This window comes from Triturus cristatus, chromosome 10 (assembly GCF_964204655.1).
Source record: "Triturus cristatus chromosome 10, aTriCri1.1, whole genome shotgun sequence".
In the NCBI taxonomy this organism is placed as follows: domain Eukaryota; kingdom Metazoa; phylum Chordata; class Amphibia; order Caudata; family Salamandridae; genus Triturus; species Triturus cristatus.
This window is the reverse complement of record NC_140593.1, coordinates 58,476,001-58,496,406: the sequence shown is the minus strand read 5'-3', so window position 1 is coordinate 58,496,406 and position 20,406 is coordinate 58,476,001. Positions and strand designations below refer to the sequence as shown.

Here is a 20,406-nt window from a genome sequence, read left to right as displayed (position 1 = left end):
GAGAAGTGCTGGTACTCTCCCATTAAATGTATTGCAGCAGTGCTGAAAAGTGCCGGTACTCCCCCATGAAATGTATTGCAGCAGTGCTGAGAAGTACCAGTACTCTCCCATTAAATATATTGTAGCAGTGCTGAGAAGTGCCGGTACTCTCCCATTAAATGTATTGTAGCAGTGCTGAGAAGTGTCGGTACTCTCCCATTAAATGTATTGTAGCAGTGCTGATAAGTGCCGGTACTCTCCCATTAAATGTATTGTAGCAGTGCTGAGAAGTGCTAGTACTCTCCCATTAAATGTATTGCAGCAGTGCTGAGAAGTGCCAGTACTCTCCCATTAAATGTGTTGTAGCAGTGCTGAGAAGTGCTGGTACTCTCCCATTAAATGTGTTGTAGCAGTGCTGAGAAGTGCTGGTACTCTCCCATTAAATGTGTTGTAGCAGTGCTGAGAAATGCTGGTACTCTCCCATTAAATGTATTGCAGCAGGGCTGAGAAGTGCAGGCACTATCCCATTAAATGTACTGCAGCAGTGCTGAGAAGTGCCGGTACTATCCCATTAAATGTATTGCAGCAGTGCTTGGAAGTGCAGGCACTCTCACATTTAATGAATTGTAGCGGTGCTGAGAAGTGCAGGTACTCTCCCATTAAATGTATTGTAGCAGTGCTGAGAAGTGCAGGCACTCTCCCATTAAATGTACTGCAGCAGTGCTGAGAAGTGCCGGTACTATCCCATTAAATGTATTGTAGCAGTGCTGAGAAGTGCAGGCACTCTCCCATTATATGTACTGCAGCAGTGCTGAGAAGTGCCGGTACTATCCCATTAACTGTATTGCAGCAGTACTTGGAAGTGCCGGTACTATCCCATTAACTGTATTACAGCAGTGCTTGGAAGTGCCGGTACACCCCCATTAAATTTATTGCAGCAGTGCTGAGAAGTACCGGTACTATCTCCTTAAATGTACTGCAGCGGTGCTGGGAAGTGCGGTACATCCCCCTTAAATGTATTGCAGCGGTGCTGGGAAGTACCGGTACTATCCCATTAAGTGTACTGCAGTGGTGCTAGGAAGTACCGGTACTATCCCATAAATGTATTGCAGCGGTGCTGAGAAATGCTGGTACTATCCTGTTAAATGTATTGTAGCAGTGCTGAGAAGTGCTGGTACTCTCCCATTAAATGTATTGCAGCAGTGCTGAAAAGTGCCAGTACTCCCCCATGAAATGTATTGCAGCAGTGCTGAGAAGTACCAGTACTCTCCCATTAAATATATTGTAGCAGTGCTGAGAAGTGCCGGTACTCTCCCATTAAATGTAGTGTAGCAGTGCTGAGAAGTGCCGGTACTCTCCCATTAAATGTATTGTAGCAGTGCTGATAAGTGCCGGTACTCTCCCATTAAATGTATTGTAGCAGTGCTGAGAAGTGCTAGTACTCTCCCATTAAATGTATTGCAGCAGTGCTGAGAAGTGCCGGTACTCTCCCATTAAATGTGTTGTAGCAGTGCTGAGAAGTGCTGGTACTCTCCCATTAAATGTGTTGTAGCAGTGCTGAGAAATGCTGGTACTCTCCCATTAAATGTATTGTAGCAGTGCTGAAAAGTGCTAGTACTCTCCCATTAAATGTATTGCAGCAGTGCTGAGAAGTGCCGGTACTCTCCCATTAAATGTATTGTAGCAGTGCTGAGAAGTGCTAGTACTCTCCCATTAAATGTATTGCAGCAGTGCTGAGAAGTGCCGGTACTCTCCCATTAAATGTGTTGTAGCAGTGCTGAGAAGTGCTGGTACTCTCCCATTAAATGTGTTGTAGCAGTGCTGAGAAATGCTGGTACTCTCCCATTAAATGTATTGTAGCAGTGCTGAAAAGTGCTAGTACTCTCCCATTAAATGTATTGCAGCAGTGCTGAGAAGTGCTGGTACTCTCCCATTAAATGTATTGTAGCAGTGCTGAAAAGTGCGGGTACTCTCCCATTAAATGTGTTGTAGCAGTGCTGAAAAGTGCTAGTACTCTCCCATTAAATGTATTGCAGCAGTGCTGAGAAGTGACGGTGCTCTCCCATTAAATGTATTGCAACGGTGCTGAGAAGTGCCGGTACTCTCCCATTAAATGTATTGTGTCAGTCCTGAGAAGTGCTGGTACTCTCCCATTCCATGTACTGCACCACGCTCCCCTTTTACGCTACCCATCTGAAGCGATACAAAAAGCTGCCAACCGTTTCCTGCAGGTAAGCAACGTCTTATAACTCTCACACCATGCTCCCCTTCTGTGCTACCTACTAGCTGTAAAGTGATTGTTACAGGTAAGTAACGTTTTCCATCTCTCCCCCACCATGCTCCCCTATGAAGTGGCACAAAAAGCTGCCAACTGTTTCCTGCCGGTAAGTGCCTTTCCCCATCCACCCAGCGCCCTCTTCTCTGGTTTGCTACTCGTCTGAGGGGACTGAGCCCCAAGAGGGGGGGGGGGGGGTGCTTACTTCTTGAGATGAATCATCAGGTATCGCAGCGTCTCGAAGTGCGCTGGAGGCAGTAACGTGAGCGCTTCGTGCACAGCTTCAAGGCGCTTGTCTGGATCAGAGAGCTCTGGAACAAGAACACAATAAGATGGCGGCCAGGTTAGCACTGTGGGCTCAGGCGCGGGCTGCGCTCCAGCTGCGGCTGAGCTAAGGTAGGAATCTACTCCGAGGCTTGCGTGTGATTGGTAGGCAGGGGTGAGAAATATTCTAGATGCAAGGAGGAGAGGAGGGATGTAGAAAGATGAAAACGGAGTCAGTGAGGATTCACTGCGTGGGGCCGCTGGGGCTGGGGCAGTAACAAGATGCCCGCTGGGCCCGAGACAGGGGTACAGGGAGGGAGGGGAGGGAAGATAAGACACAATTACTCAAGTGTAACCACAGTTCTCCGGTCTAATCTGTCTCACAGTGCAATCAAACCCCATCATCAGGCTAGGAATCCATCACTGAAGGTGGGGATGACTCAAGCATGTGAATCTATGAAAGATCCAATGAAGAGAAGGGGTGAGCTACGCCCCCAACACTCCTTCAAATCCAAAAAGAGGTGACTGGAACCATTTACCTGACTTTGGGGTTTGCATATGTGCTGTCAAGGGGCAGTGGGGGCAATCTGGGGACCTTTCCACCACTACCTAGAGCACTACAGGGGAAGGCCCTGTGAGACAAGATACACAACTATTAAGGACATCCCAAGCCGCATGTGTCTCCAATGGGACGTCTCTCACATTCTTAAAAACATCACAGACCACAGGATCTCCACATACAGCCTGCAGTACATCACATACAGCGCGTCTCTTCTGGGACCCCCCTGCATTCTTAAGGACATCACAGACCACGTGACCTTCCCACAGATCCTGCCGCACATCACAAGCAGCGTCTGTCTTTTGTTTCTGTAACAGAGAGGGAGTTACATTCCATGCTCACAGTCGAGGCTCGTGGAGCAGGGACAGAGAGGTACACCAGGGCCGGACTGGCCGTAGCGGGCACCGGGCAGTCCCCCGGTGCGCTGCACAAGTGGGGGCCGGTTTTGGGCCCCTGGGGGCAGCTGCAAAATCGGCCCTGTAACAAAATCGGCCGAAAACCGGCCCTGGAAAAGAGCTTGGCGGCACCCCCAGCCCCCTGGGGGGGATGGGGAGGGGGGGCGGCCAAGCACATTGCCAGGGCCGGTTTTGGTTCCCAGTCCGGCCCTGAGGTACACACACCACCTACGGCCCTGAGAGACAACTTACAAGGCGCTGCATACTCACTCGCAGCTTCAATGAGCTTGGGGTAGGCTTCGTAGGTGATGACGGGGATGGGCAGGTCCCGGAAGTAGAGCTTCAGTGCCCCGGCGATGATGTTGATGTCCTGGTAGGTCTGGGCAGAGATGTCAGCTTTGTCGCCATCTAGGGGGGAGGCAGAGACTGAGTCATAGAGGTAGTTTGGGGCATCAAACAGTGAAGGAGGATGCCTTCACAAACACCCCACTGCCCACTGCCCTCTGCCATCCACCACCACCCCTTCCAGTACTGTCCCCTCAGAGAATGTCTATCAGCAGAGCCAGCAAGACAGCCTCGTGGGTTGAGCGCCTGCTGCTGTGGTGAGAGGAATCGGCAGAGCACAGGTCTGTATCTCAGTCTGTCATACCTCAGAGGCTAATCAGTGCAGGTCTGTGAAACTTTCAGTGGAGATAACACATTTTATATCTAGAAAGTTATTGTATAATATATCTATTTTATAAGAGGCTGCATTATGTTTCCTGAAAAACACAATTTATCACGCAGTACTTAATTTGTAAAAACAGTAAGTGCCAGGGCCCATGTCGGGAGTCCAATGTAGCTTGCAGTGCCCACTGCCATGCCAGCGTTGCCAATGATAGTGTCAGCACCACGAACTGGCCCAGAGTACGAATTTATTTGCTCGCACTTGCAAACTTAAGCTTGGCAAGTGGAGTGAGAGAAAAAACGCCACTACGCAGAGTTTTTGGGAACTCCGCGCGTGACGTGGAGCGCGGAGTGGGCAAAACTCCGAAGAGGGGGCTGAGCATTGCTTTCATAGTTTATTTTTGCTGTTTCAGCTTCTGTCTGAATTATCTCTAAGTGCTATGATGCTAACCAGAAGCTAGAATAGCACAACATCAAAGCTGAATTTTCTCTGGGCACTGCTAACCAGAAGCTAGTATGGCGCAACATCACACTTGAATTACCTCTAGGCACTGCTAACCAGAAGCTAGTATGGCGCAACATCACAAGAAGTTACCTCTAGACGCTGCTAACCAGAAGCTAGTATGGTGCAACTTCACAAGCTGAATTACCTCTAGGCGCTGCTAACCAGATGCTGGTATGGCGCAACACCACAAGCTGCATTACCTCTAGGCGCTGCTAACCAGAAGCTGGTATGGTGCAACTTCACAAGCTGAATTACCTCTAGGCGCTGCTAACCAGATGCTGGTATGGCGCAACACCACAAGCTGCATTACCTCTAGGCGGTGCTAACCAGAAGCTAGTATGGTGCAACATCACAAGCTGAATTACCTCTAGGCGCTGCTAACCAGAAGCTGGTATGGTGCAAAATCACACACTAAATTACCCAGAAGCCGGTATAGTGCAACGTCACAAACTGAATTACCTCTAGGCACTGCGTCCCACAAGCTGGTATGGTGGAACATCACAGGCTGAAATACCTCTAGGCGCTGCCAACCACAAGGTGGTATGGTGCAACATCACAAGCTATCACAAGCTGAATTACGTGGAGGCGCTGCTAACCACAAGCTAGTATGGTGCAGCATAACAAGCTGAATTACCTTTATGCGCTGCTAACCAGAAGCTGGTATGGTGCAACATCACAAGCTGAATTACCTTTATGCGCTGCTAGCCAGAGGCTGGTATGGTGCAACATCACAGGCGGAATTACCTCTAGGCGCTGCCAACCACAAGGTGGTATGGTGCAACATCACAAGCTATCACAAGCTGAATTACCTCTAGGCGCTGCTAACCACAAGCTAGTATGGTGCAACAGCACAAGCTGAATTACCTTTATGCGCTGCTAACCAGAAGCTGGTATGGTGCAACATCACAAGCTGAATTACCTTTATGCGCTGCTAACCAGAAGCTGGTATGGTGCAACATCACAGGTGGAATTACCTCTAGGCGCTGCTAACCAGAAGCTGGTATGGTGCAACATCACAAGCTGAATTACCTCTAGGCGCTGCTAACAAGAAGCTGGTATGGTGCAACGTCACAAACTGAATTACCTCTAGGCGCTGCTAAGCAGAAGCTGGTATGGTGCAAAATCACAAATTGAATTACCCAGAAGCTGGTATGGTGCAACGTCACAAACTGAATTACCTCTAGGCGCTGCGAGCCAGAAGCTGGTACGGTGCCACATCACAAGCTGACTTACCTCTAGCCGCTGCTAACCACAAGGTGGTATGTTGCAACACAACAAGCGTAATTACCTCTAGGCGCTGCTAACCAGAAGCTGGTATCGTGTAACATCGCAAGCTGAATTACCTTTAGGCGCTGCCAACCAGAAGCTAGTATGGTGCAACATCACAAGCTGAATTACCTGTATGCGCTGCTAATCAGAGCTGGTATGGTAAAACATCACAGGCAGAATTACCTCTAGGCGCTGCTAACCAGAAGCTAGCATGAAGCAGCATCAAAAGCTGAACTACCTCTAGGCACTGCTAACAAGAAGCTAGTATGACGCAACATCACAAGCTGAATTACCCGTAGGCGCTGCTAACCAGAAGCTGGTATGCAGCAGCATCACAAGCTGAATTACCTTTATGCGCTGCTAACCAGAAGCTAGCATGAAGCAGCATCAAAAGCTGAACTACCTCTAAGCGCTGCTAACCAGAAGCGAGCATGATGGAACATCACAAACTGAATTACCCAGAAGCTGGTATGGAGCAACATCACTGGCTGAACTACCTGCAGGCACTGCTAACCAGAAGCTGGTATGGTGCAACATCACAAGATGACTTACCTCTAGGCGCTGCTAACCACAAGGTGGTATGGTGATACACAACAAGCGTAATTACCTCTAGGCGCTGCTAACCACAAGCTAGTATGGCACAACATCACAAGCTGAATTACCTCTAGACACTGCTAACCAGAAGTTGGTATGGTGCAACATCACAGGCTGAATTACCTCTAGGCGCTGCCAACCACAAAGTGGTATGGTGCAACATCACAAGCTATCACAAGCTGAATTACCTCTAGGCGCTGCTAACCACAAGCTAGTATGGTGCAACATCACAAGCTGAACTACCTTTATGCGCTGCTAGCCAGAAGCTGGTAAGGTGCAACATCACAGGTGGAATTACCTCTAGGCGCTGCTAACCAGAATCTGATATGGTGCAACATCACGAGCTGGATTAATTCTAGTCGTAGATAATAAGAAGCTGGTATGGCGCAACATCACAAGCTGAATTACCTGTAGGCGAGGATTACCAGAAGCTGGTATGGCGTAACATCACAACTTGAATTACCTCTAGGCGCTGCTAAATAGAAGCTAGTATGATGCAACGTCACAAGCTGAATTACCTCTAGGAGCTGCTAACCAGAAGCTAGCATGAAGCAGCATCAAAAGATGAACTACCGCTAGGCGCTGCTAACCAGAAACTAGTATGGCACAACATCACAAGCTGAATTACCTGTAGGTGCTGCTAACCACAAGCAATTATGGCACAACATCATATTCTTTATTACCTGTAGGTGCTGCTAACCAAAAGCTGGTATGGTGCAACATCACAAGATGACTTACCTCTAGGCGCTGCTAACCACAAGGTGGTATAGTGTAACATCACAAGCTGAATTACCTCTAGGCGCTGCTATACAGAAGCTGGTACGGTGCCACATCACAAGCTGACTTACCTCTAGGCGCTGCTAACCACAAGGTGGTATGGTGCAACATAACAAGCGTACTTACCTCTAGGCGCTGCTAAACACAACCTAGTATGGTGCAACATCACAAGCTGAACTACCTTTATGCGCTGCTAACCAGAGCTGGTATGGTACAACATCACAGACTGAATTACCTCTAGGCGCTGCCAACCACAAGGTGGTATGGTGCAACATCACAAGCTATCACAAGCTGAATTACCTCTAGGCGCTGCTACCCAGAAAGTGGTATGGTGCAACATCACAAGCTGAATTACCTTTATGCGCTGCTAACCAGAAGCTGGTATGGTGCAACATCACAGGTGGAATTACCTCTAGGCGCCGCTAACCAGAAGCTGGTATGGTGCAACATCACAAGCTGAATTACCTTTATGCGCTGCTAACCAGAAGCTAGTATGGTGCAACTTCGCAAGCTGAATTACCCCTAGGCGCTGCTAACCACAAGCTAGTATGGTGTAACATCACAAGCTGAATTACCTGTAGGCGAGGATAACCAGAAGCTGGTATGGCGTAACATCACAACTTGAATTACCTCTAGGCGCTGCTAAATAGAAGCTAGTATGATGCAACGTCACAAGCTGAATTACCTCTAGGAGCTGCTAACCAGAAGCTAGCATGAAGCAGCATCAAAAGATGAACTACCGCTAGGCGCTGCTAACCAGAAACTAGTATGGCACAACATCACAAGCTGAATTACCTGTAGGTGCTGCTAACCACAAGCAATTATGGCACAACATCATATTCTTTATTACCTGTAGGTGCTGCTAACCAGAAGCTGGAATGGTGCAACATCACAAGATGACTTACCTCTAGGCGCTGCTAACCACAAGGTGGTATGGTGTAACATCACAAGCTGAATTACCTCTAGGCGCTGCTATCCAGAAGCTGGTACGGTGCCACATCACAAGCTGACTTACCTCTAGACGCTGCTAACCACAAGGTGGTATGGTGCAACACAACAAGCGTACTTACCTCTAGGCGCTGCTAAACACAACCCAGTATGGTGCAACATCACAGCTGAACTACCTTTATGCGCTGCTAACCAGAGCTGGTATGGTACAACATCACAGACTGAATTACCTCTAGGCGCTGCCAACCACAAGGTAGTGTGGTGCAACATCACAAGCTATCACAAGCTGAATTACCTCTAGGCGCTGCTACCCAGAAGGTGGTATGGTGCAACATCACAAGCTGAATTACCTTTATGCGCTGCTAACCAGAAGCTGGTATGGTGCAACATCACAGGTGGAATTACCTCTAGGCGCTGCTAACCAGAAGCTGGTATGGTGCAACATCACAAGCTGAATTACCTTTATGCGCTGCTAACCAGAAGCTGGTATGGTGCAACATCACAAGCTGAATTACCTTTATGCGCTGCTAACCAGATGCTGGTATGGTGCAACATCACAGGTGGAATTACCTCTAGGCGCTGCTAACCAGAAGCTGGTATGATGCAACATCACAAGCTGAATTACTTGTAGGCACTGCTAACCAGAAGCAGGTATGATGCAACATCACAAACTGAACTACCTATAGGTGCTGCTAACCAGAATCTGATATGGTGCAAATTCACGAGCTGGATTAATTCTAGTCGTAGCTAATCAGAAGCTGGTACGGTGCAACATCACAAACTGAATTACCTCTAGGCACTGCTATCCAGAAGTTAGGACAATGCAATATTACAAGTAGGCCTGGGCTAAATTTCCGTTCCGCTCGCGGAAATTGCGATAATTTGACATTTTCGCGTTCCGCGGAGAGCGCGAAAATGTCAAAATATCCGCATTCCGCAGTTTAGAGATAATTTGGTTCTTGCTCGCGCTGTAAAATAATACATTCTTGCGCGCGTGCGATCGCCTTACCTGAATCCCCGCGTTCGCCAACAAGTTTTCCCGATCCGGTCGCGTTCTCCACAAGATGTTGGATTGTTGGTAGCCATTTGCGCTGTCTCGCGACAGTTCGCGCCCGCAGTAACGTCATGCGTCGCGCGATCACGTCTTTCTTCTCGCGATCATGCACCGCGAGAAGAGTGAAAACAAGATGGCCGCGCCCGCAAGCAACCGCATGGGTAAGTTGGAGAGCCGCGAACACGCAGAAAATACCGCGAACGGGCGGGAAAAAAACTTCCGCATCTTCGCGATATTTCTGCGTGTTTGCGGAGATTTTAAACATTCCGCCCACCCCTAATTACAAGCTGAAATACCTCTAGGTGATGCTAACTAGAAGCTAGTATGATGCAACATCACAAGCTGAATTACCTCTAGGAGCTGCTAACCAGAAGCTACCATGAAGCAGCATCAAAAGCTGAACTACCTCTAGGAGCTGCTAACCAGAAACTAGTATGGCACAACATCACAAGCTGAATTACCTGTAGACACTGCTAAGCACATGCTAGTATGGCACAAAATCATGAGCTGAATTACCTGGAGGCACTGATAACCAGAAGCTGGTATGGTGCAAAATCACAAACTGAATTACCCAGAAGTCGGTATGGTGCAACGTCACAAACTGAATTACCTCTAGGCACTGCGTCCCAGAAGCTGGTATGGTGCAACATCACAAGCTGAATTACCTATAGGCGCTGCTAACCAGAATCTGATATGGTGCAACATCACAAGCTGAATTACCTCTAGGCGCTGCTAACTAGAGGCTGGTATGGCACAACATCACAAGCTGAATTTTCTTTGGGCACTGCTAACCAAAAACTAGTATGGCGCAACATCACAAGCTGAAATACCTCTAGGCACCGCTAACCAGAAGCTAGTATGGCGCAACATCACAAGCTGAACTACCTTTATGCGCTGCTAGCCAGAAGCTGGTAAGGTGCAACATCACAGGTGGAATTACCTCTAGGCGCTGCTAACCAGAAGCTGATATGATGCAACATCACAAGCTGAATTACTTGTAGGCACTGCTAACCAGAAGCTGGTATGATGCAACATCACAAACTGAACTACCTATAGGTGCTGCTAACCAGAATCTGATATGGTGTAAATTCACGAGCTGGATTAATTCTAGTCGAAGCTAATCAGAAGCTGGTACGGTGCAACATCACAAACTGAATTACCTCTAGGCACTGCTATCCAGAAGTTAGGACAATGCAATATTACAAGTAGGCCTGGGCTAAATTTCCGTTCCGCTCGCGGAAATTGCGATAATTTGACATTTTCGCGTTCCGCGGAGAGCGCGAAAATGTCAAAATTTGCGCATTCCGCAATTTAGCGATAATTTGGTTCTTGCTCGCGCTGTAAAATAATACATTCTTGCGCGCGCGCGATCGCCTTACCTGAATCCCCGCGTTCGTCGACAAGTTTTCCCGTTCCGGTCGCGTTCTCCACAAGATGTTGGATTGTTCGTAGCCATTTGGGCTGTCTCGCGACAGTTCGCGCCCGCAGTAATGACATGCGTGGCGCGATCACGTCTTTCTTCTCGCGATCATGCACCGCGAAAAGAGTGAAAACAAGATGGCCGCGCCCGCAAGCAACCGCATGGGTAAGTTGGCGAGCCGCGAACACGCAGAAAATACCGCGAACGGGCGGGAAAAAAACTTCCTCATCTTCGCGATATTTCTGCGTGTTTGCGGAGATTTTAAACATTCCGCCCACCCCTAATTACAAGCTGAAATACCTCTAGGTGATGCTAACTAGAAGCTAGTATGATGCAACATAACAAGCTGAATTACCTCTAGGAGCTGCTAACCAGAAGCTACCATGAAGCAGCATCAAAAGCTGAACTACCTCTAGGAGCTGCTAACCAGAAACTAGTATGGCACAACATCACAAGCTGAATTACCTGTAGACACTGCTAAGCACATGCTAGTATGGCACAAAATCATAAGCTGAATTACCTGGAGGCACTGATAACCAGAAGCTGGTATGGTGCAAAATCACAAACTGAATTACCCAGAAGTCGTTATGGTGCAACGTCACAAACTGAATTACCTCTAGGCACTGCGTCCCAGAAGCTTGTATGGTGCAACATCACAAGCTGAATTACCTATAGGTGCTGCTAACCAGAATCTGATATGGTGCAACATCACAAGCTGAATTACTTGTAGGCACTGCTAACCAGCAGCTGGTATGATGCAACATCACAAACTGAACTACCTATCGGTGCTGCTAACCAGAATCTGATATGGTGCAAATTCACGAGCTGGATTAATTCTAGTCGTAGCTAATCAGAAGCTGGTACGGTGCAACATCACAAACTGAATTACCTCTAGGCACTGCTATCCAGAAGTTAGGACAATGCAATATTACAAGTAGGCCTGGGCTAAATTTCCGTTCCACTCGCGGAAATTGCGATAATTTGACATTTTCGCGTTCCGCGGAGAGTGCGAAAATGTCAAAATTTCCGCATTCCGCAGTTTAGAGATAATTTGGTTCTTGCTCGCGCTGTAAAATAATACATTCTTGCGTGCGCGCGATCGCCTTACCTGATTTCCCGCGTTCGCCAACAAGTTTTCCCGATCCGGTCGCGTTCTCCACAAGATGTTGGATTGTTGGTAGCCATTTGGGCTGTCTCGCGACAGTTCGCGCCCGCAGTAATGACATGCGTCGCGCGATCACGTCTTTCTTCTCGCGATCATGCACCGCGAGAAGAGTGAAAACAAGATGGCCGCGCCCGCAAGCAACCGCATGGGTAAGTTGGCGAGCCGCGAACACGCAGAAAATACCGCGAACGGGCGGGAAAAATACTTCCGCATCTTCGCGATATTTTTGCGTGTTTGCGGAGATTTTAAACATTCCGCCCACCCCTAATTACAAGCTGAAATACCTCTAGGTGATGCTAACTAGAAGCTAGTATGATGCAACATCACAAGCTGAATTACCTCTAGGAGCTGCTAACCAGAAGCTACCATGAAGCAGCATCAAAAGCTGAACTACCTCTAGGAGCTGCTAACCAGAAACTTGTATGGCACAACATCACAAGCTGAATTACCTGTAGACACTGCTAAGCACATGCTAGTATGGAACAAAATCATGAGCTGAATTACCTGGAGGCACTGATAACCAGAAGCTGGTATGGTGCAAAATCACAAACTGAATTACCCAGAAGTCGGTATGGTGCAACGTCACAAACTGAATTACCTCTAGGCACTGCGTCCCAGAAGCTTGTATGGTGCAACATCACAAGCTGAATTACCTCTAGGTGCTGCTAACTAGAGGCTGGTATGGCGCAACATCACAAGCTGAATTTTCTCTGGGCACTGCTAACCAAAAACTAGTATGGCGCAACATCACAAGCTGAAATACCTCTTGGCACCGCTAACCAGAAGCTAGTATGGCGCAACATCACAAGCTGAACTACCTTTATGCGCTGCTAGCCAGAAGCTGGTAAGGTGCAACATCACAGGTGGAATTACCTCTAGGCGCTGCTAACCAGAAGCTGGTATGATGCAACATCACAAGCTGAATTACTTGTAGGCACTGCTAACCAGAAGCTGGTATGATGCAACATCACAAACTGAACTACCTATAGGTGCTGCTAACCAGAATCTGATATGGTGCAAATTCACGAGCTGGATTAATTCTAGTCGAAGCTAATCAGAAGCTGGTACGGTGCAACATCACAAACTGAATTACCTCTAGGCACTGCTATCCAGAAGTTAGGACAATGCAATATTACAAGTAGGCCTGGGCTAAATTTCCGTTCCGCTCGCGGAAATTGCGATAATTTGACATTTTCGCGTTCCGCGGAGAGCGCGAAAATGTCAAAATTTGCGCATTCCGCAGTTTAGCGATAATTTGGTTCTTGCTCGCGCTGTAAAATAATACATTCTTGCGCGCGCGCGATCGCCTTACCTGAATCCCCGCGATCGCCGACAAGTTTTCCCGTTCCGGTCGCGTTCTCCACAAGATGTTGGATTGTTGGTAGCCATTTGCGATGTCTCGCGACAGTTCGAGCCCGCAGTAACGTCATGCGTCGCGCGATCACGTCTTTCTTCTCGCGATCATGCACCGCGAAAAGAGTGAAAACAAGATGGCCGCGCCCGCAAGCAACCGCATGGGTAAGTTGGCGAGCCGCGAACACGCAGAAAATACCGCGAACGGGCGGGAAAAAAACTTCCTCATCTTCGCGATATTTCTGCGTGTTTGCGGAGATTTTAAACATTCCGCCCACCCCTAATTACAAGCTGAAACACCTCTAGGTGATGCTAACTAGAAGCTAGTATGATGCAACATAACAAGCTGAATTACCTCTAGGAGCTGCTAACCAGAAGCTACCATGAAGCAGCATCAAAAGCTGAACTACCTCTAAGAGCTGCTAACCAGAAACTAGTATGGCACAACATCACAAGCTGAATTACCTGTAGACACTGCTAAGCACATGCTAGTATGGCACAAAATCATAAGCTGAATTACCTGGAGGCACTGATAACCAGAAGCTGGTATGGTGCAAAATCACAAACTGAATTACCCAGAAGTCGTTATGGTGCAACGTCACAAACTGAATTACCTCTAGGTACTGCGTCCCAGAAGCTGGTATGGTGCAACATCACAAGCTGAATTACCTATAGGTGCTGCTAACCAGAATCTGATATGGTGCAACATCACAAGCTGAATTACTTGTAGGCACTGCTAACCAGCAGCTGGTATGATGCAACATCACAAACTGAACTACCTATAGGTGCTGCTAACCAGAATCTGATATGGTGCAAATTCACGAGCTGGATTAATTCTAGTCGAAGCTAATCAGAAGCTGGTACGGTGCACCATCACAAACTGAATTACCTCTAGGCACTGCTATCCAGAAGTTAGGACAATGCAATATTACAAGTAGGCCTGGGCTAAATTTCCGTTCCGCTCGCGGAAATTGCGATAATTTGACATTTTCACGTTCCGCGGAGAGCGCGAATATGTCAAAATTTCCGCATTCCGCAGTTTAGCGATAATTTGGTTCTTGCTCGCGCTGTAAAATAATACATTCTTCGCCTCACCTGAATCCCCGCGTTCGCCGACAAGTTTTCCCGTTCCGGTCGCGTTCTCCACAAGATGTTGGATTGTTGGTAGCCATTTGCGATGTCTCGCGACAGTTCGCGCCCGCAGTAACGTCATGCGTCGCGCGATCACGTCTTTCTTCTCGCGATCATGCACCGCGAAAAGAGTGAAAACAAGATGGCCGCGCCCGCAAGCCACCGCATGGGTAAGTTGGCGAGCCGCAAACACGCAGAAAATACCGCAAACGGGCGGGAAAAAAACTTCCTCACCTTCGCGATATTTCTGCGTGTTTGCGGAGATTTTAAACATTCCGCCCACCCCTAATTACAAGCTGAAATACCTCTAGGTGATGCTAACTAGAAGCTAGTATGATGCAACATCACAAGCTGAATTACCTCTAGGAGCTGCTAACCAGAAGCTACCATGAAGCAGCATCAAAAGCTGAACTACCTCTAGGAGCTGCTAACCAGAAACTAGTATGGCACAACATCACAAGCTGAATTACCTGTAGACACTGCTAAGCACATGCTAGTATGGCACAAAATCATAAGCCGAATTACCTGGAGGCACTGATAACCAGAAGCTGGTATGGTGCAAAATCACAAACTGAATTACCCAGAAGTCGGTATGGTGCAACGTCACAAACTGAATTACCTCTAGGTACTGCGTCCCAGAAGCTGGTATGGTGCAACATCACAAGCTGAATTACCTATAGGTGCTGCTAACCAGAATCTGATATGGTGCAACATCGCAAGCTGAATTACCTCTAGGCGCTGCTAACCAGAATCTGATATGGTGCAACATCGCAAGCTGAATTACCTCTAGGCGCTGCTAACTAGAGGATGGTATGGCGCAACATCACAAGCTGAATTTTCTCTGGGCACTGCTAACCAAAAACTAGTATGGCGCAACATCACAAGCTGAAATTCCTCTAGGCACCGCTAACCAGAAGCTAGTATGGTGCAACATCACAAGCTGAACTACCTTTATGCGCTGCTAGCCAGAAGCTGGTAAGGTGCAACATCACAGGTGGAATTACCTCTAGGCGCTGCTAACCAGAATCTGATATGGTGCAACATCACGAGCTGGATTAATTCTAGTCGTAGATAATCAGAAGCTGGTATGGCGCAACATCACAAGCTGAATTACCTCTAGGCGCTGCTTACCAGAAGCTAGTATGGCGCAACATCACAAGCTGAATTACCTCTAGGTGCTGCTAACCAGAAGCTAGTATGGAGCAACATTAAAAGCTGAATTTCCTCTAGGTGCTGATACTCAGAAGCTAGTATGGCGCAACTTCGCAAGCTGAATTACCCCTAGGCGCTGCTAACCACAAGCTAGTATGGTGTTACATCACAAGCTGAATTACCTGTAGGCGAGGATAACCAGAAGCTGGTATGGCGTAACATCACAACTTGAATTACCTCTAGGCACTGCTAAATAGAAGCTAGTATGATGCAACGTCACAAGCTGAATTACCTCTAGGAGCTGCTAACCAGAAGCTAGCATGAAGCAGCATCAAAAGATGAACTACCGCTAGGCGCTGCTAACCAGGAACTAGTATGGCACAACATCACAAGCTGAATTACCTGTAGGTGCTGCTAACCACAAGCAATTATGGCACAACATCATATTCTTTATTACCTGTAGGTGCTGCTAACCAGAAGCTGGTATGGTGCAACATCACAAAATGACTTACCTCTAGGCGCTGCTAACCACAAGGTGGTATGGTGTAACATCACAAGCTGAATTACCTCTAGGCACTGCTATCCAGAAGCTGGTACGGTGCCACATCACAAGCTGACTTACCTCTAGGCGCTGCTAACCACAAGGTGGTATGGTGCAACACAACAAGCGTACTTACCTCTAGGCGCTGCTAACCACAAGCTAGTATGGCACAACATCACAAGCTGAAGTACCTCTAGACGCTGCTAACCAGAGCTGGTATGGTACAACATCACAGACTGAATTACCTCTAGGCGCTGCCAACCACAAGGTGGTATGGTGCAACACAACAAGCGTAATTACCTCTAGGCGCTGCTAACCACAAGCTAGTATGGCACAACATCACAAGCTGAATTACCTCTAGACGCTGCTAACCAGAAGTTGGTATGGTGCAACATCACAGGCTGAATTACCTCTAGGCGCTGCCAACCACAAGGTGGTATGGTGCAACATCACAAGCTGAACTACCTTTGTGCGCTGCTAGCCAGAAGCTGGTAAGGTGCAACATCACAGGTGGAATTACCTCTAGGCGCTGCTACCCAGAAGCTGGTATGGTGCAACATCACAGGTGGAATTACCTCTAGGCGCTGCCAACCACAAGGTGGTATGGTGCAACATCACAAGCTATCACAAGCTGAATTACCTCTAGGCGCTGCTAACCACAAGCTAGTATGGTGCACATCACAAGCTGAACTACCTTTATGCGCTGCTAGCCATAAGCTGGTAAGGTGCAACATCACAGGTGGAATTACCTCTAGGCGCTGCTAACCAGAATCTGATATGGTGCAACATCACGAGCTGGATTAATTCTAGTCGTAGATAATAAGAAGATGGTATGGCGCAACATCACAAGCTGAATTACCTGTAGGCGAGGATTACCAGAAGCTGGTATGGCGTAACATCACAACTTGAATTACCTCTAGGCGCTGCCAACCACAAGGTGGTATGGTGCAACACAACAAGCGTAATTACCTCTAGGCGCTGCTAACCACAAGCTAGTATGGCACAACATCACAAGCTGAATTACCTCTAGACGCTGCTAACCAGAAGTTGGTATGGTGCAACATCACAGGCTGAATTACCTCTAGGCGCTGCCAACCACAAGGTGGTATGGTGCAACATCACAAGCTGAACTACCTTTGTGCGCTGCTAGCCAGAAGCTGGTAAGGTGCAACATCACAGGTGGAATTACCTCTAGGCGCTGCTACCCAGAAGCTGGTATGGTGCAACATCACAGGTGGAATTACCTCTAGGCGCTGCCAACCACAAGGTGGTATGGTGCAACATCACAAGCTATCACAAGCTGAATTACCTCTAGGCGCTGCTAACCACAAGCTAGTATGGTGCAACATCACAAGCTGAACTACCTTTATGCGCTGCTAGCCAGAAGCTGGTAAGGTGCAACATCACAGGTGGAATTACCTCTAGGCGCTGCTAACCAGAATCTGATATGGTGCAACATCACGAGCTGGATTAATTCTAGTCGTAGATAATAAGAAGATGGTATGGCGCAACATCACAAGCTGAATTACCTGTAGGCGAGGATTACCAGAAGCTGGTATGGCGTAACATCACAACTTGAATTACCTCTAGGCGCTGCTAAATAGAAGCTAGTATGATGCAACGTCACAAGCTGAATTACCTCTAGGAGCTGCTAACCAGAAGCTAGCATGAAGCAGCATCAAAAGATGAACTACCGCTAGGCGCTGCTAACCAGAAACTAGTATGGCACAACATCACAAGCTGAATTACCTGTAGGTGCTGCTAACCACAAGCAATTATGGCACAACATCATATTCTTTATTACCTGTAGGCGCTGCTAACCACAAGGTGGTATGGTGCAACACAACAAGCGTACTTACCTCTAGGCGCTGCTAACCACAAGCTAGTATGGCACAACATCACAAGCTGAAGTACCTCTAGACGCTGCTAACCAGAGCTGGTATGGTACAACATCACAGACTGAATTACCTCTAGGCGCTGCCAACCACAAGGTGGTATGGTGCAACACAACAAGCGTAATTACCTCTAGGCGCTGCTAACCACAAGCTAGTATGGCACAACATCACAAGCTGAATTACCTCTAGACGCTGCTAACCAGAAGTTGGTATGGTGCAACATCACAGGCTGAATTACCTCTAGGCGCTGCCAACCACAAGGTGGTATGGTGCAACATCACAAGCTGAACTACCTTTGTGCGCTGCTAGCCAGAAGCTGGTAAGGTGCAACATCACAGGTGGAATTACCTCTAGGCGCTGCTACCCAGAAGCTGGTATGGTGCAACATCACAGGTGGAATTACCTCTAGGCGCTGCCAACCACAAGGTGGTATGGTGCAACATCACAAGCTATCACAAGCTGAATTACCTCTAGGCGCTGCTAACCACAAGCTAGTATGGTGCAACATCACAAGCTGAACTACCTTTATGCGCTGCTAGCCATAAGCTGGTAAGGTGCAACATCACAGGTGGAATTACCTCTAGGCGCTGCTAACCAGAATCTGATATGGTGCAACATCACGAGCTGGATTAATTCTAGTCGTAGATAATAAGAAGATGGTATGGCGCAACATCACAAGCTGAATTACCTGTAGGCGAGGATTACCAGAAGCTGGTATGGCGTAACATCACAACTTGAATTACCTCTAGGCGCTGCCAACCACAAGGTGGTATGGTGCAACACAACAAGCGTAATTACCTCTAGGCGCTGCTAACCACAAGCTAGTATGGCACAACATCACAAGCTGAATTACCTCTAGACGCTGCTAACCAGAAGTTGGTATGGTGCAACATCACAGGCTGAATTACCTCTAGGCGCTGCCAACCACAAGGTGGTATGGTGCAACATCACAAGCTGAACTACCTTTGTGCGCTGCTAGCCAGAAGCTGGTAAGGTGCAACATCACAGGTGGAATTACCTCTAGGCGCTGCTACCCAGAAGCTGGTATGGTGCAACATCACAGGTGGAATTACCTCTAGGCACTGCCAACCACAAGGTGGTATGGTGCAACATCACAAGCTATCACAAGCTGAATTACCTCTAGGCGCTGCTAACCACAAGCTAGTATGGTGCAACATCACAAGCTGAACTACCTTTATGCGCTGCTAGCCAGAAGCTGGTAAGGTGCAACATCACAGGTGGAATTACCTCTAGGCGCTGCTAACCAGAATCTGATATGGTGCAACATCACGAGCTGGATTAATTCTAGTCGTAGATAATAAGAAGATGGTATGGCGCAACATCACAAGCTGAATTACCTGTAGGCGAGGATTACCAGAAGCTGGTATGGCGTAACATCACAACTTGAATTACCTCTAGGCGCTGCTAAATAGAAGCTAGTATGATGCAACGTCACAAGCTGAATTACCTCTAGGAGCTGCTAACCAGAAGCTAGCATGAAGCAGCATCAAAAGATGAACTACCGCTAGGCGCTGCTAACCAGAAACTAGTATGGCACAACATCACAAGCTGAATTACCTGTAGGTGCTGCTAACCACAAGCAATTATGGCACAACATCATATTCTTTATTACCTGTAGGTGCTGCTAACCAGAAGCTGGTATGGTGCAACATCACAAGATGACTTACCTCTAGGCGCTGCTAACCACAAGGTGGTATGGTGTAACATCACAAGTTGAATTACCTCTAGGCGCTGCTATACAGAAGCTGGTACGGTGCCACATCACAAGCTGACTTACCTCTAGGTGCTGCTAACCACAAGGTGGTATGGTGCAACACAACAAGCGTACTTACCTCTAGGCGCTGCTAAACACAACCTAGTAGGGTGCAACATCACAAGCTGAACTACCTTTATGCGCTGCTAACCAGAGCTGGTATGGTACAACATCACAGACTGAATTACCTCTAGGCGCTGCTACCCTGAAGGTGGTATGGTGCAACATCACAAGCTGAATTACCTTTATGCGCTGCTAACCAGAAGCTGGTATGGTGCAACATCACAGGTGGAATTACCTCTAGGCGCTGCTAACCAGAAGCTGGTATGGTGCAACATCACAAGCTGAATTACCTTTATGCGCTGCTAACCAGAAGCTGGTATGGTGCAACATCACAGGTGGAATTACCTCTAGGCGCTGCTAACCAGAAGCTGGTATGATGCAACATCACAAGCTGAATTACTTGTAGGCACTGCTAACCAGAAGCTGGTATGATGCAACATCACAAACTGAACTACCTATAGGTGCTGCTAACCAGAATCTGATATGGTGCAAATTCACGAGCTGGATTAATTCTAGTCGTAGCTAATCAGAAGCTGGTACGGTGCAACATCACAAACTGAATTACCTCTAGGCACTGCTATCCAGAAGTTAGGACAATGCAATATTACAAGTAGGCCTGGGCTAAAT

General features: G+C 47.8%; 1 protein-coding gene across 2 annotated transcripts in view; it reads right to left on the bottom strand.

Annotated features, from left to right (window-relative positions):
• The window catches only part of CHN2 (chimerin 2), a 531,221-nt gene that overhangs the window by 49,813 nt on the left and 461,002 nt on the right, over positions 1-20,406 (bottom strand). For both annotated transcript variants that reach the window (XM_085630409.1, XM_085630408.1), the window contains exons 11-12: positions 3,743-3,880; positions 2,460-2,565 (exon numbers count right to left, since the gene is read on the bottom strand). In XM_085630409.1, coding sequence (XP_085486535.1) covers positions 2,460-2,565; positions 3,743-3,880 — 244 coding nt within the window. The remainder of the gene's footprint in view (positions 1-2,459; positions 2,566-3,742; positions 3,881-20,406) is intronic.